The sequence below is a fragment of the Mustela nigripes genome, chromosome 10 (genome assembly GCF_022355385.1).
Source record: "Mustela nigripes isolate SB6536 chromosome 10, MUSNIG.SB6536, whole genome shotgun sequence".
NCBI lineage: Eukaryota > Metazoa > Chordata > Mammalia > Carnivora > Mustelidae > Mustela > Mustela nigripes.
This window is the reverse complement of record NC_081566.1, coordinates 67061718-67078596: the sequence shown is the minus strand read 5'-3', so window position 1 is coordinate 67078596 and position 16879 is coordinate 67061718. Positions and strand designations below refer to the sequence as shown.

General features: G+C 56.4%; 2 protein-coding genes across 6 annotated transcripts in view; both read right to left on the bottom strand.

Annotated features, from left to right (window-relative positions):
• Positions 1–452: 452 nt before the first annotated feature.
• Positions 453–4002, bottom strand: LOC132025953 (uncharacterized). Its single transcript, XM_059413903.1, has 2 exons — positions 2644–4002; positions 453–2417 (listed from the first exon to the last, which is right to left on the bottom strand). Exon 2 carries the CDS (start codon positions 1573–1575, stop codon positions 580–582), a length of 996 nt encoding a protein of 331 aa, XP_059269886.1. The 5' UTR covers positions 1576–2417; positions 2644–4002; the 3' UTR covers positions 453–579.
• A 4451-nt stretch (positions 4003–8453) lies between these two features.
• The window catches only part of GATAD2B (GATA zinc finger domain containing 2B), an 82931-nt gene continuing 74505 nt past the window's right edge, over positions 8454–16879 (bottom strand). For 3 of the 5 annotated variants that reach the window (XM_059413901.1, XM_059413900.1, XM_059413898.1), the window contains exons 3-11: positions 15875–16004; positions 14318–14449; positions 13697–13828; positions 13113–13283; positions 12305–12620; positions 10977–11179; positions 9870–9980; positions 9585–9702; positions 8454–8972 (exon numbers count right to left, since the gene is read on the bottom strand). In XM_059413901.1, coding sequence (XP_059269884.1) covers positions 8839–8972; positions 9585–9702; positions 9870–9980; positions 10977–11179; positions 12305–12620; positions 13113–13283; positions 13697–13828; positions 14318–14449; positions 15875–16004 — 1447 coding nt within the window. In that variant the 3' untranslated portion in view covers positions 8454–8838. The remainder of the gene's footprint in view (positions 8973–9584; positions 9703–9869; positions 9981–10976; positions 11180–12304; positions 12621–13112; positions 13284–13696; positions 13829–14317; positions 14450–15874; positions 16005–16879) is intronic. The other 2 variants (XM_059413902.1, XM_059413899.1) reach the window with 2 other exon arrangements.

The following is a 16879-nucleotide window of genomic DNA, read 5'->3' as shown; positions in this document are numbered from 1 at the left end:
CCCCAGTGGGAACCTGCATGGGGAGAGGGACAGGTAGGAGGGGCCAGGACACAGGGCCTCACAGGGCCACCTACCCATCAGCCAGCACCACCCTCCCCTCCACTCCCCTAACCCCACCTGCTTGTCTGGTGGCCACAGTCCTTGTTCAGGCCTCCGGGCAGCAGCGCCATGGTCACCGGTGTGGCCTAGGTCGTCCCCAAGCTCCAGCTGGTCTGGTTGAAGAGTGGGAAGGTGCTGAGTCTTGGGAATAACATTTAGTTGGGCCATGACAACAGGTGCCCCAGGTTCCTGTGCCCAAAGTGGGTGCCTTTGACACCGCGGGCACGCAGGCCTACCTCCACCAAACACACCGCCTCCCTCTGAAGCCCTCACGAAGTCCCAGCAAGTGCGCAGCTCCGATCCCGCGGCTCCACTGAAGCAGGGCCCACACAGAGCAGGCAGGGCCTGGCCCTGGACAGGTTAGTGGCCTCGGAGAGAGACAGTCCCCTCCTTAGGGCCCACTAACCGGGACAGGGGACTCGGCAAGAAGGAGGCCCCAGCGGATGTGGCTTTCCCTCGCACAGGGACGCTGGTGAGGCTTCAGCGGTGACCAAGGCCATCAACCATTGCGGCTGATAACAGCGCAGGCTCCAACCAGGCCAGCGGCCGCCTGGCTGTGACAGGGGACCCAGAGCCACGCTCTGCCCCAAGGGGACTGCTGCCGACTGCCCTGTCCATCTCTACCACTCCCCTTGCCCCCAACCACAGCGTCCTTGACCATGTGCTGAACCTCGGGCCTGTGCCAGGTGGGGCGTGGGTGGGGGACAGGAATCCCTGGCCACCTCTGGGCCTGGTGGCACAGGGCACATCCCTTCCAGTCCTCACAGGCCTCAGACCTGTCTGGGCCCTTTCTGGGTTTCTGGGTCTGTGGCCCCCTTGTGTCTCCTCATGGCCTTGCAGCCGTTCTCGGCCTCGCCCCGACCCTTCTTCTGCCCCCTGGCACCCTGCTCCGTGTCCTTCCCCAGGCACTGAGCTTTCCAGGCCAGAAAGCCGCACTGCCTTCCCATGTCCTGGTCCCTGCAGAGCCGGCTGTGCAGGGGGACAGTCCCAGCAGCCCGCTGTCCCCTTGCATGAGGAGGGGTGCGGTGGGAGGGTGGCAGGTGCAGTGGAGTGGGCCCTCCCACAGGACCCACGAATTTGGGTCTTCAGGGAGGCGGAAGGGCTGGGCTTTGCCTCCACCTGGCCCACTGACGGCAGGCACTGTGTCCGCGGAGTCCGGCGCTGGGTGCTGTCCGGGGTTGTGCTGGAGCCCCCACAGGCCTCGCTGCTCCGCTGCCCTCGGTGCTTGCAAAGCTGCAGAGAGTCCGTCTGCATCCAGTGGCACCAGGGGCCACAGAGTTGAGAGGAGGAGCTGACTGTCCCCTCCCAGAGTGGGAGAGCAGGGCTGGGGGCAGAGGGCAGAGGGCACTGGGCAACCCCCAGGCAGAGGACGGTGTCGGGCGGGGGGGGGGGGGGCTGCCAGCCTGCACCCTCGGCCCACAGGGAGCCAGCAAAGGAGAGGGAGGCCCCAGGCATGTCCCGGCTGGTGCTTCCCATCTGGACCGCCTCCTCCGCACATAGGGCTCCCAAGAGTGCTCCTGCCTCCCACCGAGCTGGGGACCCCTGAGGGGGGCTCCGGAGAGAGAAGGCTGAACTCCTCTGTCCCGCAGGGGAGGGATGTGCAGGAAGCAAGTGGTGGGAAAGCAACGTGCCTCAGGCCTGGGGCTGAGGCCTGACCGGGGCAGCCGCCCTTGGCCTAGGCCCTGCAAGTGGGCTCCCCGCGGGTTCCCCCCACCCCCGAGAATGCCTCGTCTGCCCCCATCACGCCGGAGTCAGGAAAGAACCAGAAGTCCCTCAGCTTCTGTCCGGGGAAGCGCAGGCCTGAAGGTAGGGAGAAGGGCCGGTCTCTGTTCTCCCTCTTCAGGAAGCAGAGTCATTCTCCCGCGCAAAGTAGCTCAGCGCAAACCAGGCCGGGCTGGGGGGGCATCCCGACCGCATGGCGCCTGCCTCCGCACCCCACCCGGGAGACGCTCCTGCTCCTGAGCCAGACAGGACCCTACCCCAAGACATACAGCCTCAGGGGTCTGGCCCAGGGGGGAGCCGGGCAAGGGTCTCTGCCACCGCCTCTACCGCACGGCCAGGACCCCTCGTGTGGGATCGGTCTCGTCGTGGCCCGGCTGCGCTCTGATGCAGGGACAGCAGCCCGCTCTCCTCTGAGTCTCGAGTGGGCAGGTGGCGGGGGGCTCCCTGCCCCTTTGTCCCAACATCACGAGCGAGCGTCCGGAACATCGGAGCTGAGGGCAGCTGCTTCTCTGAGCGACCAGCGTCTCCCTCTCCAGATCCGCAGCACCGGGGCCTCTGCGGGGGGCCGGGGCAGAGCTTTCCTCCCCGTTTGGTTTCTATTTTTGGGAGGAGACAGCAGCTAGGGCGCGGGTTGAGGGGGCTGCGACTCCCTCAAGGAGACCGTGGAGAGGCCGTGGACAGCCCCCCCCCCCCCCCCCCCCCCCCCCCGCCCACCCTGAGGCCAGAGTCCCCCAGGGAGGGAGGGGAGCCCAGGGTTTAAGGGACCTAAACCCTGCCACCCTCTGTGCTCCTGCGGAATGACACCAGCCCCAGGGACAAGACCTCAGCGAGGCTGGCTCCCCGCAGCTCCTGCGGAAGGGACCGGGCAGCAGCCGCCCAGACCTGCGACGGAGGAGCAAGCGGCGAAGAGCGGCTCCGGGCTTCCCCTGCGGCCTCGTCGCCTTCCCTGGTTCCCGCCTCGGTGGCGGCGGCCGCCCTGAGCGCGCGGCGGGCTCTCCGCGTGGACCGGTTCGGCCGCCGCCCGCGAGGAGCGTTTTCTCACGGGTCTGCTGGCCACTTGTACTGTTCTCCGGAGGGACGTCTGTCCGTGGCTTCTGCCCAGCTCTTGACCGACTACTGTTCTTCGCGTGTTAGCAGGATGTGGGATTTGAGAAACAAAACCGAGGATCAGAGGGGAAGTTAAGACGAAGGACAGACGGAGACAAACCAGGAGACACTGAGCTGTAGGGACCAGCCGCAGGCCGCGGGGCGGAGGCGGGAAGGGGGCGCGCCCGTGATGGAAAGGGCACTGGGTGTCGTCCAGTGACGAATCACTGAAGCTACTTCTGCAACTAGTAACGCAGGGTATGTTAATTAACCGGTTTTAAATGTAGAAAGTGCACAGGTAAAAACAACAACCCAAACTTTCAACATCCCACCTACTGGGTGGACCTGACTTAAGTGTTTTGTTGGGACATAAAAAAAGCATACGGAAAAAATAAATTAGCATCAGGTTAATGTTCTGGGTTGGAAGGAGAACTTGGGGGGACGCCGTGTGCGGATGAGGGGACGGCCGCCACCACGGGAGACCAGCACGTTACAGAGGGCTCTGCAACCCGGAGAGACCAGAGCAGTAGGACTGGCAGGCCAAGGACAGCTGGGACACAGCCTCCTGCGAGGTACCGTTGGGCCCTCAGACGGCAGGCCACTGGCTTCTGGAACACAGGATCCATGACAGTGGATGAGCAAGGGCTTCCTGGGACCACTGCAGTGGAAGGAAAGCGGGCACCCCAGAGCTGCCCCATGCTACCCCAATCACCCCTGGAGCTCCCCCACCAAACTGCCGCCCCAAGCCAGCCATGACTAAAGCACGAGCCACAGGAAAAGTTTAGAAACCATTCCTTTCTTTATTAAACATAGCTTGCAAGTGATAAATATTACAAAGTTTTTTTTCTTTTAATCCTTTCTCCAAAAATTAGCTTATTATTTGAATCTGTTGCTGCTGAAACGCTCAGCAGCATCTGAAACAGATGGGAGTGTATTTGCCTTTTTGAAAACCAGTTTCTGTTGGTCTTAGTTTTTTCATTTTAATTTCCAAACACAATGCAGAAAATCAGAATGAGTTTAAAAAAAAAAAAAAAGGAAACTTAGAGCCTGTGCAAAAGGGTCTTGCCCCCCCACCCGCATTCAGAGAGGCCCTTCCCGCCCCAGCCCTGCTCCCCGCCCCAACCCTGCTCCCCCCACCTTCCCCAGGCCTACGCCACCTCCCCAGATCCTCTCCAGGCTTCCCAGGCCAGGAGCCTACAGGGTGGGAGCCCCAGCCCCGGCCGTGAGGAGCCGCCCGCAAGGACTCATGGGAGCTCTGAAGGAGCCAGAACTGGGGTGCACCGGGCTCTGCTACACTGTCACCAACAGGATACCAAGAGGACGGGCAAGTTCTGCCCCCCCCCCCCCCCCCCCCCCCGCCCACCCGCCCCCCGGGGGCGGGGCGCTCGCCCCCCCCCCCCCCCCCCGCAGCTCACAAAAGGCGCAGCGAGGCTAGACTAGCAGCCTGGGCACCACCACTCACGCGCCCCTCCGACCCTGCGGCTGCCTGCGATGGGGTCTCGGGCCTGAGGCCAAAGCTGTCCCAGGTGCCCTGATGGCTAGACGTCAGTCTGCCCCTTCTCAAAAGCAGAGGACCGGCGAGGGGCCTGGCAGCCCTCCCGGCGCGGCCGCACACCTGCACCCACGGCCCCGGCCCTGCTGCACAGAGAGCTGTCGCCCGGCAGGTGAGGAAGGAAGCAGAAGGCCAGGTGGATGCTCTCCCCTGTCACTTCACAAGTGAGGAAACGGAGCCCCGGCAAATGAACTACCACAGGTCACACAGCAAGTTCATGGGGAAGCCTGGGGCGACCCCAGTTTCCGGCCGGTGCTGCCACCCCACGCCGCGGGCTGTGGCACCCCACTCTCTACGGCCCAGACCAGGAACCCGAGTTTCACGGTGGCCCCTCACCCCAATTTACGAAGCCGGAAACTGCGAGCAGATGCGCGGGGCTCAGGAGGGGAGGCTTCCTTAGGTCTTGTTCAAGTCCTTTCTATCATCCCTCGATAACCTACTCGCAAAGACCCACAGAACTAGGTTGTTTGGGGGGCGGGGTGGGGGAGATCCCCTGCATAAGAAAGCTTGACACTGAATTTCGTTATATAGGTATATTGTATATATGCTGATGCAATCAGAGGGAAAAAAAACAGTGCAAATACAGTTACAATTCATAATAATACTTGGTTTCGATGTCCCCAGGAACTGCCCCATTCCTCGGCTACCTCCCGACCCCCAGCACTTCCCACAGTATCCGCCTAATGCTGGGGTGGAGGGTGGGCAGGTTGGGGGAGGGTGTGGGCTCTGCCGAGGCAGTGCTGGTGACCCGGCGGGGAGGCAAGGCACAAATCAGGGCTGGGAGGTGGGGGAGGTGGCATCTCTGAGGAGGGATGGGGCTGGAGCCGCTGCCAGTCTGTGTGCTGGGCCCGGCCCACTCCCCGCCCCGCCCTCCGCAGCCCTGCCTCCCGACCCCCGCCCCTTCCCCAGAAACCCTTTTGCACGGATCATACACAAACGGGCACATTACAAAATGACATAACACAGTTTCACAATATCCATGGCGAGGGCTTTTTTTTCTCTTTTTCAGGTTTTTTTTTTTTTTTTCTACACAATGTACAATTCCTTTTAAATGGATCAAGAAATAGCTTATATACACGAATGAGTCCTTGTTATAACATCTCGGCAGCAAGTATCATAAGCTAATGAAGGTCTTGTTGGAGGGCAAGGGGAGCCTAGGGCCGGGTGGGGTGGGGTGTGGAGAGGAAGGTTAGGAGGAAGGAGTGCTTGGGGTAAGGGACAAAAGTAAAATACCAAGAAGCATCTTTACAAAGCGGCTCTATAGCTAAGTCCTTTTAAAGGGGAAAGGAAAGGTAACCAAAGCAGGAAAACATTTATCTTTGTGTCTTTAAAAACAAAAACAAAAACAAAAACAAAAACAAAAAACTGTCTACCATACATAAATCCAAAAATATGGAAAAATACTCATTCCGGGGATGAGACAGTCCGGATGCTGTGGTCAAATGAGAAGAACAGAAAATGAAAATCAAGAATTAAAAAGGATTGACAAATGAGGACCTCCGTCCCTCAGCTTTACCCAAGCCTTCCTGCTCAGTTACCCATCTCGGGCATCTCGGGAGTAAGCCTCTGTCCCCGAAGGGCCACCTGGGGAGCCTCTGGATGCAGAGGACCGGAAGAACCAGGGGGTCCTCACTCTAGTCATCCTCTGAGCTTCCAGAGCTCCGGGAGAGAACTCTGAACACGGCGTCTTTCCTATCTTCAGGCAGGAGGGGTAGTGTCTACGGGCCCTGCCTGGCGATGGGGAGCAACAAGAGACTCGGAGGGACACAAGGTGATCAGTGACGAGGAACTAGAGAAGGGATGGAGGCGGTGGAGGGCTACGACTTCACCATGATTACGGGAAACTCCCCCCATCACTAAGCCCAAGGAAGGGCATGAAAATGGGGAGGAGGGGTAAGAAATCAAACCTCAGCGACTGAGCAAGGGTCACAGAGCTCTACGATTCGACTGGACAAGCAGCCTCTATGCAACTGAGCCTGAGGGGACAGAGCAGGGAAGGCTGCCCTGTCCTCCCCTGCAGCCTCAGGCCCCGGGCAGGCACTCGGCTGGCCTTCCCCATCGCCCCCCTCTCGTCCAAATGTCCTGCTTCCAAACCGCATTCAGAGGTGCTGGCTCCCAGGGAGGAGGCTCAGCGCAGGGCAGGGGTGGCCCCAACCAGACGGTATTGCACATTCTCTGTTCCTCACTTCGAGTCTCAAGTGATGGACTCGGGCACCTGGTACCTCCGAGCTGGGGGAGGGGAGACATAACAGAAATGGCACTTGGTCACGGCGGGCAGGGCGGAAGAGGCTAGACAGGCCACCAGGCGAGATGACTTGTGGGCGGGGGTGGGGGGCGCTTCCAATTTCGTGGAAGAGAGAAAAGCAAAACCAAACAATTTATCCAGTGCTTTCGAAGCACAGAGGGCAAACAAAAGATGTAAGAATATATCTTTATATATATATATATAAATTTAAAATAATCCCAGACCCAGTTTCCTAACCCCCCTCCCTCCCCCACCACTTACAGTCCGAGGGACAACATTCCCCCTGAACTCCGGACAGCCCCATCACCATGTTCCTAGCGTCCAGCTTCAGATTGCTGCACCACTGGGGGAGCCGGGACACAGGCTGTATCTCTGCTCCTTTATTAAGTGCTCAATGAATTTGGGGGAAGGAAAGAAAAAAGCCAGGGAGGCCCGTAGGGCCAGTAGAGTACCCCGCAGTGGCTCTGGGGTATGGGGGGGGTGCCGAGCCGGATTCCAGCAACTCCTCCACCCCTCACCCCCCAAACTTTATGGGGAAGGTGTGCAGTCTGTGTGTGTGTTAATTTTAAAAGTGCCTTCTTACTCTAAAAAAATTATTTTATTTCTTAAAATAAAAACGGGGGAATTTTTCCAGGCGGCTTTCAAGGGCAAAATGCCCCACTCCGGTCTTCCCACCTTGCTGCTCCGGGTAACCCTTCCCTCCCCACCCCGCACCCAGGCAGCTTCTAGAGCTGCAGAGGCAGGTGAGTGAGCTTTACCGGAGAGCGAGAGCGGAAACCCCAGCCTCCAAGGGGCTTCCCTTACCTCCAAACCAGCCTGGTCCCTGCCCCCCCGCCCCCAGGGTGTGGGCAGATGGGTTGCTAACCTCCCCCGACCCCAGAACAGCAACATTGCACAATTCAGTTCATTCTCTACATTAGTAGCACTTAAAGAAAAAGCTGAAAACACAAAAGGAAACTTACTAGAGTTCTGGGGGGTGGGCTTGGGGGGGAGCCAACAGCTACTCGGCACAGAGGTCCAGAGCTGGCAACCAGAGGGTCCGGCTCCGAGCAGTTACTGCTGTACCTGCTGTGGGAGGCTGCTCCGGCCTCCTCCCTGCCCTCTCCTCCTGGCCCTGGGAGGGCAAGATGGACGGAGTCTCCCCGGCTAGGAGAGGAAGCCCTCCCGGCCCACCCCCAGACTCCTCGGTCTCACTCGGAATGCCCAGCCCAACTCCTAGGACCCCGGCTAAGCTGGGCTGGAACAGCCACATAAGAGCCAGGGCTGCGCTTCCCTCTTGCCAGGAGCAGATCAGGAGTAAATATGTGGCACGGGGGAGGGGCAGAATTTTACAAAGAAAGTAAGATGAAATAATTTTGGGCTAGTTGGCAGACTTCCGTCTCCACTGGGACCAGGAGAGCATCCAGGAGGCCAAGACCAGCCTCCGTCCCTCTTGGCTGAACACCACTTGTCCTCATGTCCCTCGTCCCCTTCTCTGTGGGTTAAAGCTTTTCCCTCCAGGCTCTTTCCCCTCATTCTTAGAGCCCGACTTCAGCACGAACACTGCTTCCCAGACTGTCCAGACCAGAGACACCCAAGGCTGATGTCCTCTGTTTGAGCCCCCCCCCCCCCGTTAAGTGCATTACAAACTTCTGCTCCCAACACCCCCAGTCATAACCCCCGGGGGAGCCCCTGCAGTGCTCCTGTCACTTATCTGACTGTCATCTGTGCTTAAAAAAAAAGGCAAAAGTAAAGGGAAAAAGAAAATACTGAGGGAAAATAAAAAGGTTTAACCGTCCACTGAACAAAGGGAGGAGACACATCATCATTAAAAATGACAATAATCATAGCATAAAAGCTTTAGAAACACACGTCAGAGGGCTTCGATGGCTCCCCAGGCCCCCCCCTGACCTTCACCAGAGGTGAGGAGCACCTCCCTGTGAACGGGGACAGGAGAGAAGACAGCAGGGTCGCAGCAGTGGGGGCGGGGCGGGCGCGGGTCTTCCTGTTGATTTCTAGGTCTGTCTTCTGTTTCTCGGTTTTGTTTTCCGTGTATGGTAGGCACCAGTACAGGCACTGCATGCGACGGAAGTTGGGGGCAATGGGAGAGGAGGGGTAGAGGGTTCGAGGCTGGGGCAGTGCGCGTGGACAGGCGTTATTTCTGCCCGCTGATGGACTGCGCTATGGACCGGGGAGGGATCATGTCTAAAAGGTACTCCCGCTGTCGGTCCGCCAAACTGGGAGCTTTGTGTCCTCCGATGCCGGTGTTCAAGTATGCGATGTTGACACCTGGACCCGGAAGACAGAAGCCGGCGGGGGGGGGGGGCATTAGAAGAGGAGGCAGCACCTTCTGGGGCACGGAGCTGGGGCCGGGGAGGAAGCAGCGGAAGCCGTCTGCCCCTGTCCAAACTCTGGCAAGTTTCAGGTCAGTGGCCAACTGCCCCCCCGCACGCCATCTTTAGGAAATGAGGTGTTCTCGACACTTCAGTCCTAGCAGGACTACAATAAGCACAGTCTCGACAGGATGGGAGAGTCAGAGGAAACAGTGGTGAGACGGGACTAATTAACCAAGGCAAAGAGACACACTCATGGACTCTGCTCTGGGTTTGGGGGGGCCAGCTGTGAGGAAGCACCCCCTGCCGTCCAGGGAGCACCCCGCGCTTCTCGCCCAGAGATCAGCAGCCGCACGCCTGCCAACAGGGTGTGCCACACAGTGAACCGATAGCGGCAGCGACTGTGGCGTCTTCACCACCAAAACCCCAGTGTGCTGTGCCCTGAATGTGTTATGAATTTAGCCAACCCTTGCCATCAGGAAGAGTGAGGCGGGCCTCGAGAGAGAGCAGGAACAGGAGAGACTCTGTTCCCAGAGAGCTGCAGCCAAGCCAGCCCAGCCCTTCTTACCTGGCATCCCGAGGAGGCCGCCCGGCACGGAGAGCTGGGGCGCCTGTGCAAAGTTGGAGAGCATGGACCGGGCAGAGGTGGGGATTCCACGCTGCAGGCTGCTCTGGGGCTGTGGGGCCTGCAACGGACAGCGGACGGGGGGGTGGGGTGGGGATGACAACGTGGCCGCCACGGAAAGGGTAAGCAGGGAGGGAAGGGTGTGGGGTACAGAAGAGCAGAAGGACTTCCCACCGAAGAAAGACAAGATGGGGTCAGCGGCTGAAAAGCCCTCCTAGAGGCGCTCACCTGCCGAAGCGTATGATGTCTCATGATGGTGTCTTGTTTGCTGACACTGGACACGGCGGGAGCCGCCGTGGGGGAGAGGGCTGCCTGCTGCTGGAGTCGCTGCTCAATTTCCTGTCGGGAGTCATTGGATCAGCTTGGCAGGACAGCACTCCGTGTCCTACCCACAAAACCTAGAAGTCTTCTTATCTCTAAGGCTGCCAGCGAGCAGGAGGGAGATGGAACAGGCCAAGAGTTGGGTGGGGGAAGTGCACCAATGTCTCTGGCCACAAGCAGCCAACGTGGCTTTGCCGATGAGGGGAGCCGTCTGTCTGGGAAAGCTGGTGCTCAGGATTGGGCAGGAGAGGTCTGGGCGGTGGCAACCAGCAGACTCAACCGATGAGCCACGACCAGGTTACGGAGGTTTTAGTTTTGACTCTTGTCTACCCATTTTCCAGAAGATCCATGATGCTACCCAAAGGGGTCTGATGAGTGGTGGGATGGAGACGGGAGAGAGGAGAAGGGTCCAAGCCTCTCAACACATTCAGGCCACAGGGGCCCGTGCACTCACTCCGCACCACTCCTCTTCCCCGGGCCGCGTCACAGTCCCCTCTCCCCACTGTCATTCCCTTGCCAACCACGATTGTAGAGATTCTGTCTGTCCAAGAGGTTCAGGAGAACCCTTGGCCGCAGCCAAGCTGCCGCTCCGCAAACAGCTGGAGAAGACCCTCCTGGAGGTCCCACCCCGGAAGCCCCCCGCTCCCCTGCTCCACTTCCTGCCTACTGCAGCCAACATGAGTCCCACCAAAACCCATTTCTTTGAGGAGGAAATAAGATTGTGTGAATGGAGGGGCTTCTTCGGCCCCACTAGGGAGGGAAACCCACGTCTCAGCCGCCTGCCCCTCCCCACAATGGACCACACTGTTGTTACACTCCTGCCCGACCAGAGACAATCAAGTGGAAAGGGGAAGACAGAACAGCAAGGAGAGAAACCGGGAACCCGGGCCTCAAGCTGCCAGAGTCCAGGTCATCAGGGACTGGGGGGGGTCACAGACAACCCTGCTGAACCAGAATGAACTACCTCTTGGGAAAGTCCCACCGGAGCAGGGGCTGCCGAGTGCGCGATCTTACCTGTTCCTGCTGTAGGGCTTTAACAAACGCGTTTTTCAGCCGGTTGGTGTGCTCGGCCTTCAGAGCCTTCTTCTGGTTGGAGGTCATGCACTGCTCACACAGGATCTTCCCGTTCTTCTCCTGCTTCCAGTGCGGGGTGAAGTCTGTGCGGCACTGGGCGCAGACAAAGGGTTCGACCCGCAGGAGCGAAGCGCAGCTCTTGCCTAGACGCCAATGAGAAGAACAATGAGGCGCTCGCGCTTCCCACCCCGATTCCTCTTCCAACCAATTTTTCAGAAGGTTATTCTTCTTAAGTAAGGAGACTCTACAATTTAGAAAATAGTTTCATTTTATTTGACTGTCACAACACCACCTCAGGGAATTCGGCGCACAGCACCCTGTTTAGAGACGAGTCCAAGTGTGGCCGCTCACGGCCAAGCCGCCCGAGAACCCACGTGCCCTGACTTCCTCGACCAGCGAGACGGAAACCTGTTTTGTTCCACCGGACTCCGTCCGACTCCGCCAACACTTCTGCTCCACAGCGTCTTTCTACGTCAGACCGCACTCAGCCCTGGCCCAGAAGTTCACAATTTTTAGCCATCAGTGTCCGAATCGCTCCCTCCGAGATCTGCTGCGAGTCAGGACTGAGTCCCTCAGGCACTCGCCCCTACCGTCACGTATTCCCCCCTAAGACCACGAGTTTGGAAATTCAGGCGTGGTAACTTGTTAGTGTTAATATATCCCAGCCCGGTCCAGCCACGACTAGGACCGCCCACGTCCTCCAGAAGTCCTACTTTCTCAACTCTGAGTCCTCAAATGGCAGGGACAGGGCACGACAACGTAGCACAGTGCCACCCGCACACAGACGTGAACAGCAAGTGCTCCAGCCATCGGAAATGCACCCACGGTGCCAGGCACCATTGAAAACTAAACAATGGGGGCGCCTGGGTGGCTCAGTGGGTTAAGCCGCTGCCTTCGGCTCAGGTCATGATCTCAGAGTCCTGGATCGAGTCCCGCATCGGGCTCTCTGCTCAGCGGGGAGCCTGCTTCCCTCTCTCTCTCTCTGCCTGCCTCTCCATCTACTTGTGATTTCTCTCTGTCAAATAAATAAATAAAATCTTAAAAAAAAAAAAAAGAAAGAAAACTAAACAATGAACTGCAAAAATACACAAAATACAGTAAAAATACGAAGCCTAAGCTATGCAGACCCATGAAAAGCATTTCTGCTGTGTTGTTCCTGAACAGCCTCTGAACAACGGAGGGAGTGCGGCAAGAGGAGGAGAGGTCACTTGGAGGCAGACGGTCCCCCGCGAGCCTCGGCCCATGTCCGTCAGGCCTGGCGGCCTCACCTTGGCTGTCGATGACGCTCTGTACGACCTCTTCCAAGCCCACCATGTAGATGAACTCGCTGTTGGCTGCACTAGGCAGGAAGTGGAGCAGGGGAGCGGGGGGCTTCGGGGGCGGGATCTCCAGGAGGGTCTTCTCTAGCTGTTTGCGGAGCGCCAGCTTGGCTGCGGCCTGGGAGTTGGCGGCGTCAGTCATGGCGCTAGGGCTGGGAAGTGGTGAGGACACTCTGTTCACGGTCCCTGGCTGGATGTGGGAGGCAAGGTTCATGTAGATGGCGGAGGATGCTGTGCGCTGGCAGGGAACAGAAGAACTCGACTGCTGGAACGCAGGGAGCGCAGCGGTCAGTGACGGCATGTGCGAGCAAGGACCAAGTCTTGCCTTCATGGCAGAACACACTCTCTGAGCCCCGCCTGCACTGCCAAGCTCGCCCCGAGCTCAGGAAAAGCCAGGAGGTGTCCGACCTCAAGGACAAAGATTTCCGGCACACCGCAGAGGACGGCAGCGGCGAGGATAGCAGCTCAGAGGAAAACGGGGGTGCCCTCTGTCCTCTGTCCTGCGACCTCTCCCCCAGGCCCCTGCTTCCTTCTAGGCAGGCTGACTCGCCGCTACTCACTACGCCACCCGCCTTGCCCACTCCTGTCCTCAGGGGCTCCCCCGGCCAGTACTCTCGTCAGGACTGCTGTCCATCCGAACTCCACCAGAACTGCCTGGGTTGTCCTACATCTTCTCTGCGTCCAAACCTTCAACGCTATGGTCCTAACAGGGAAAGTGATCAAAGACTTCCCTGCCTCCCCACCAGGGCTCTCTTACCGGCTGGTAGTTGATGGCAGGGTTCATGCTGGGTGTTGTGGTGCGCACAAGGCCAGGCTTGGGTGGGCCCCGCTGGCCCTGTAGCTGGGCAGGGTTTGGTGCGATAACACGCTGAGACATCAGCATGTGTGGGAGGGCGGTATTGGCCGCCGAGCGGATGACACTGTGACCCTGAGGGGGAAAGAGGAAAAGAAGTAGTCATAGCTGGTAAAATGCCCCACCAAAATGCTAATGAGGTAACACTGTAATGCCCAGCTGAGTGGAAATGCAGACTTGGTAACTTTGTCTAACGTTCTACTGAATAAATGCATCATCAGTGTAAATCTTGATCAGCAGCAGGAATTCCCTGGTTTTTCTTGGTAGAAGCTAGATGGAAAGGGGCAGAGCTAGAAATGTCCAGATGGACGGTGGGGATTACTACACCGCCTAGCACCACACAGCAAGTCATGCCAGGGGGACCCAGGATCGTGGGTGACAGCACCCCTCCCCCAGCCAGGTTCTTCTATAATTGTCACCAAAGTCCCAAACCAGAGATGGGAGACACAGGGCTCTCCAACACAAAGACGCCAAGGTGGGTCACATACCTGTAATGTTCTCAGACTCTGTGGTTCAACCCCTTGGGCTCCGGGCCGGGAGGGGAGCTTGGACAGGCCCTGCTGTCCCCCGTGGGCAGGAGCCGGCTGAACAATGGATGCGGCATTCTGCACGACTGGGGTCTGAGGGGAGAAAACACCAGAGACAGAGTACAAGCCCGGCACACTCCCAGACTTTCAAAATTCCTTTTTGGGGTGAAGCCTCTGTTGACCAGAAGGAAAACTGAGAAAAATGGAATCAAGGTTTTCTTGATTAAAGCCTAAGATAAAGATGGGCGCCTGGGTGGCTCAGTGGGTTAAGCCTCTGCTTTGGCTCAGGTCATGATCTCAGGGTCCTGGGATCGAGCCCCGCATCAGGCTCTCTGCTTAGCAAAGAGTCTGCTTCCCTCTCTCTCTGCCTGCTGCTCTGACTACTTGTGATCTCTCTGTCAAATAAATAAATAAAATCTTAAAAAAAAAAAAAAAAAAAAAGCCTAAGATGAAACAAAAACAGAAACCACCACTATTCTTAGAAACGAAAACCCATGGGACCAGAGAAGAACAGGCCACCCAATGGAACCTACCTGGGAAGTCCATTCTCAAACCCAGACATGCATTTCTAGGGCATAATACCTTCTGGACCACGTTCTCTTTCTGTAGCTGGCTCTGCCTCAGTTTCTTTAACAGCACCAGCCGAGCTTCCTCCAACCGTAGCTCATCTCTCAGCTGCTTGATGAGCTGCTGCCGTTCCTCCATGCCTTTCCCCTGAGGAGACAGGAGGCGGTGAGCGAGGGGGGCATGCGCCCAGACAGAGTCCCTTCCTGCAAGATGAGGCTTCCTCCTGGGCTGGAATCGTCTCCCGACCAAGCAGAAGCAGCACCAGGATGGGCGTCTTTCTGTCCCGGAGCCCAGCACAGGGCTTGGTATTCAGCAGGTGCTCACAAGTGCTCACAGAGTCAGAGAAGAGACCACAAATAAACTGCAATCAACCAGACTTCTGGCAAAACAGAAGAATGGCCACAGGGAGACACTGCTTTCCTTTAAAATAATGTTTCTGGATCTTTTAAAGCCAAGTTTCTTCTAGATATGCAAAAACACTTAGGAATCCCTTCATATTATGAGAACCAGGATAGGGTGGTTCTAGCCTAGAGTTTATGTGACAAAGTTTTGTTTTTGTGTTTTCCAAAGGTAAGTTATACTCAATATGCTCTGTCAAACTGTATTCTTCACTTGGTTATAGTGATTCCCTGTCAAAGGGCATGCCCTTGGGGCACGTGGCTAGCTCAGTAAGTAGGTGGAGCGCATGACTCTTGATCTTGGGGTTGTAGGTTAGAGTCCCATGTTGGGTGTAGAGGTTACTTAAAAATAGTATCTTCAGTGGCAGGGCGCCCGGGGGGCTCAATTGGTTGGGTGTCTGCCTTCGGCTCAGGTCATGATCCCGGGGACTTGGGATGGAGCCCCGCATCGGACTCTGCTCGGTAAGGAGGAGCCTGCTTCTCCCTCTGCCTCTTCCCCCGCTTGTGCTCTCTCCCTCTGCCACATAAATAAAATCTTAAAAAAAAAAAATTCTTTCAGGGCATCTAGGGGGCTCAGTTGGTTGAATGTCCGACTCTTGACTTCAGCTTGGGTCAGGGGACCGAGCCCCACATTGGGCTCAGCCAGGGGGGAGTCTGAGTGAGAGTCTCCCTTTCCCTCTGCTTCTTCCCCAGCTTGTCTTCTCTCAAATAAAAATACATAAATCTTTAAAAAACAACATAAAATAAAATCTTAAAAAAAAAAAATCTAAAAATCTAAATAATTAAAGGGCATGCCCTTGAGGTTGAAAAGTTTCATCAGGGGCACCTGGGTGGCTCAGTGGGTTGAGCCGCTGCCTTCGGCTCAGGTCATGATCTCGGGGTCCCGGGACCGAGTCCTGCATCGGGCTCTCTGCTCAGCGGGGAGCCTGCTTCCTCCTCTCTCTCTCTCTGCCTGCCTCTATGCCTACTTGTGATCTCTGTCTGTCAAATAAATAAATAAAATCTTAAAAAAAAAAAAAAAGAAAAGTTTCATCAATGGGAAAAGAAATTTTCATCAATGGGTAATTATTTAGATTAAAAAAGTAAACCATAAAAACACAGAACTGGGACTCTTACATAGGAGGAGCAAAAAATGAAGAAAGAAATTATCTTTTCTTTTTTCTCTCTTTTTTACCTTAAACATCTCTAGGTTGGCTGCTTTGAGTCTTTCTTCCATCCGGGAGCTGGAACGGGGACTGGAAGCCTCATTATCAGATAAAACAATGATGTCTGGGGACGGAGTCAGCCTTCCTCGGTCTGGCTCACTAGACAAGAAAAAGAAAAAATCCAAGTATTTCAACAGTGAAAGTTCATAGAAAAGTTAAAATTTTTTTCTACACTAAACAGATTCAAGGGAACTTAAGTCTGTCCCAATTCACCCAGGGTATTCAAGTCCTAGGACGAAGAATATACCAAGACAGTAGTGGTGGTGAAGCCTCAGGCACGGGATTTTCTGTCTAAATTCCATGTGTGGGGATCACACACACACACACACACACACACACAGCTACTGGCTTCAGAAATGGGGACAAGAGAGGAGTGTTCTTATGACACTGATCTGAATGAAAAGTCTCAATGTTTCCCCTGTATCTCACTCTCCGTTGGGCTGTCACACTGGTCTGCAGAGGCGCAGGAAGGAAACAGCACGCAGGGAGGAGAAGGGCAGAGCAGCTGAGCCCCGGTACAGACGCCGCACTGCCAACGGGGACCCTAAGCTCACTACGCCCACAACAACATGGTCCCGGCCACCTGCGGGTTTACAAAAGAGGAGGTTCTATGACAACCCTAAGGACAGTCTATGCTGTCACGAGTTAAGGCAAAAGAAGATACTGTTATCAGTTGCTTGAGGGAACAGAGAGTGACAAGTCTACAGCCTTCTGGAGGGACCAAAACCCCGAAACTAGATAAACGGGACTCGCATCTACTTGCCAGAGCTCTACTTAGCATCCTCCCTCAGCAAGAAACTCTCTAGAAATGACTCTGAAATCGAAATCCTCCATACCGGCTTCCCGCATTCCCAATCTTATTTATTAGACAATCGTAGTTTTGGTCTTTTGGGGCGAGCTGTAAAAGCATCCTACTTGCTTTTCTGATTTTTTTTTTTTTTTTTTTTTTTTTAGTTTTTTTTTTTTTTTTTGTA

Coding starts and splice junctions, on each gene's coding strand:
- LOC132025953 (XM_059413903.1), bottom strand. CDS start 1,575: ATGGGAAGCACCAGCCGGGACATGCCTGGGGCCTCCCTCTCCTTTGCT.